The sequence below is a fragment of the Cynara cardunculus genome (assembly GCF_001531365.2).
Source record: "Cynara cardunculus var. scolymus isolate 2C chromosome LG 11, CcrdV1, whole genome shotgun sequence".
Classification (NCBI taxonomy): domain Eukaryota; kingdom Viridiplantae; phylum Streptophyta; class Magnoliopsida; order Asterales; family Asteraceae; genus Cynara; species Cynara cardunculus.
Window position 1 is genome coordinate 13,909,524 of NC_037538.1, and position 1,820 is coordinate 13,911,343.

Below are 1,820 nucleotides of genomic sequence, written 5' to 3' on the forward strand. Positions count from 1 at the left end.
CTAATAAAAAACTAATTTCTAATACTAAATCTCCCAAATTTATTTGATTCAACAATTAAAGAAATNTTATACACAATTTGATTCGTAAAAGTCAAAATCAAGAACGGTTGACAACAAATATATGTGTTGTCAAAGCCTTTGTAATCATGAAGGTTCATCTAGAAGAACTCTAACAATTCATGACCATTTGGTGTATTAATCGATGCTAGTGAGCTGACTCCTTTCGTAACGCAAAAAAAAAAAAAAAAGTAAAATGAGAGAAGTGATGGTGAATATAATACTAATAAAAAACTAATTTCTAATACTAAATCTCCCAAATTTATTTGATTCAACAATTAAAGAAATTAAGAAGTCAAAAAGGCTTTACTAATTAATTAAACCTACAACACCCACCCCATCAGAATCTTGATTTTTTGGGTGGTAGAATCCTCACCTGGCCCACCACCACCGCTACCGCCAACCGTCGCCGCCGTGATGACAATCATCCATTACCATGCAGAGAAGCCATGGCCACCACACCCAGCTTCTGAAGATTCAATTTCACAACTGTATCCGTAAACATCTTGGTATCCTCCACCGTATTCCCATCTGGTATATCAACAATGTAAGATTCCAAAACAATGGTGTAAACCCTTTCGTCTTTCTTGAATTCATTCACAGAAGTAACAGAAAGATAATTATTCAACCGATGCTCTCCACCCACGACACGAAAACTCAAGATGTGCTTTTCATCGTCGAGAATCTCGAGCCTCTCGGTGCTGGTGGAGGCTGGTAGGCCGGAGATGACGGTGACTTCCCGGATACTCCCGACGCCGCCGTCACCAATCATGCTGCAACTCTTGATGAAATGCTTGTACCTTTGTGGGTTATCAAATCGGCGAACCAAAGGCCAGACCACGTGGGCGGGGGCGTCGATGCGCTGCGTGACGAGGGAGGTGCATGTGTTTGGCATTTTGTCGAACATGTGGTAGGCATTAATTAAGGGTTTTAGGTCAGAGAATTCATCTGGAGTGAGACCTTGTGGGATTGAATTTCTGTCCATTTCAAGCAACAGAAATGATCAATTCGAGGGTTTAACTTCAAGAATGATCATCAAGGAAGAGAGAGAGAGAGATGAAGAAGATCACATGGAGATGGGTATGAAGGTGATGGGAGAGTACAGAAAAGGAGTTAATAAGTTTGTGAAAGGGAGAGGAGAGAGGTTGGTGGACAATGGCACATGAACTATGGAGGTGGAGGCTATTTTTTAATTATTTTTTATAACCTTTTTTTTTTGGAATGGGGGTGGGTATCTTTCAATCTTTTGCCCTTTAGATTAATGGAGAATTTACATTTTACCCTTCTATTTCTTTTGTGTTTCAATTTAGTCCTCCTATTTCGGAGATTGCTAAAAGAAGTTTTCCATTCGGGTTTAAGAACGTGCTATAAAGTTGATTGTTACAAATGGGAATCGTGGTAGTCAGGGGTATGGGTGCTCATGGGTTGGGTTGGTCGGGTTGAAGACATTTGAACAACTCAACCCAATGCTTACGGTTTGGAAAAATCTTAAACCAACTCAACCCAACCCAACCCAACTCGTACGGGTTGGTCGGGTTGATACTTTGGTATATTAAAATATTCTTCTAATCTTGAATATGTTATTTATCTACTCATAATTTCTTTTTCATCATCAACCATTTGATACAACTTATTCATATTTCTTACGTATATCACATTCAGTTAATTTTCTCAATTTACATATACATGTTCACAGTTACTGAACATATATATGAAGAGTGTAAATGGTAGTGTAATTTTCTAATGTATATACTAGTAGAAAT

General features: G+C 38.3%; 1 protein-coding gene across 1 annotated transcript; it reads right to left on the bottom strand.

Moving 5' to 3' along the window:
• Nucleotides 1–285: 285 nt before the first annotated feature.
• On the bottom strand, nucleotides 286–1,118 carry LOC112521839 (abscisic acid receptor PYL2). The gene has a single exon (XM_025130828.1). The coding sequence runs from the start codon at nucleotides 1,040–1,042 to the stop codon at nucleotides 482–484; it is 561 nt and encodes a 186-aa protein (XP_024986596.1). The 5' UTR covers nucleotides 1,043–1,118; the 3' UTR covers nucleotides 286–481.
• Between the last annotated feature and the right edge of the window lie 702 nt (nucleotides 1,119–1,820).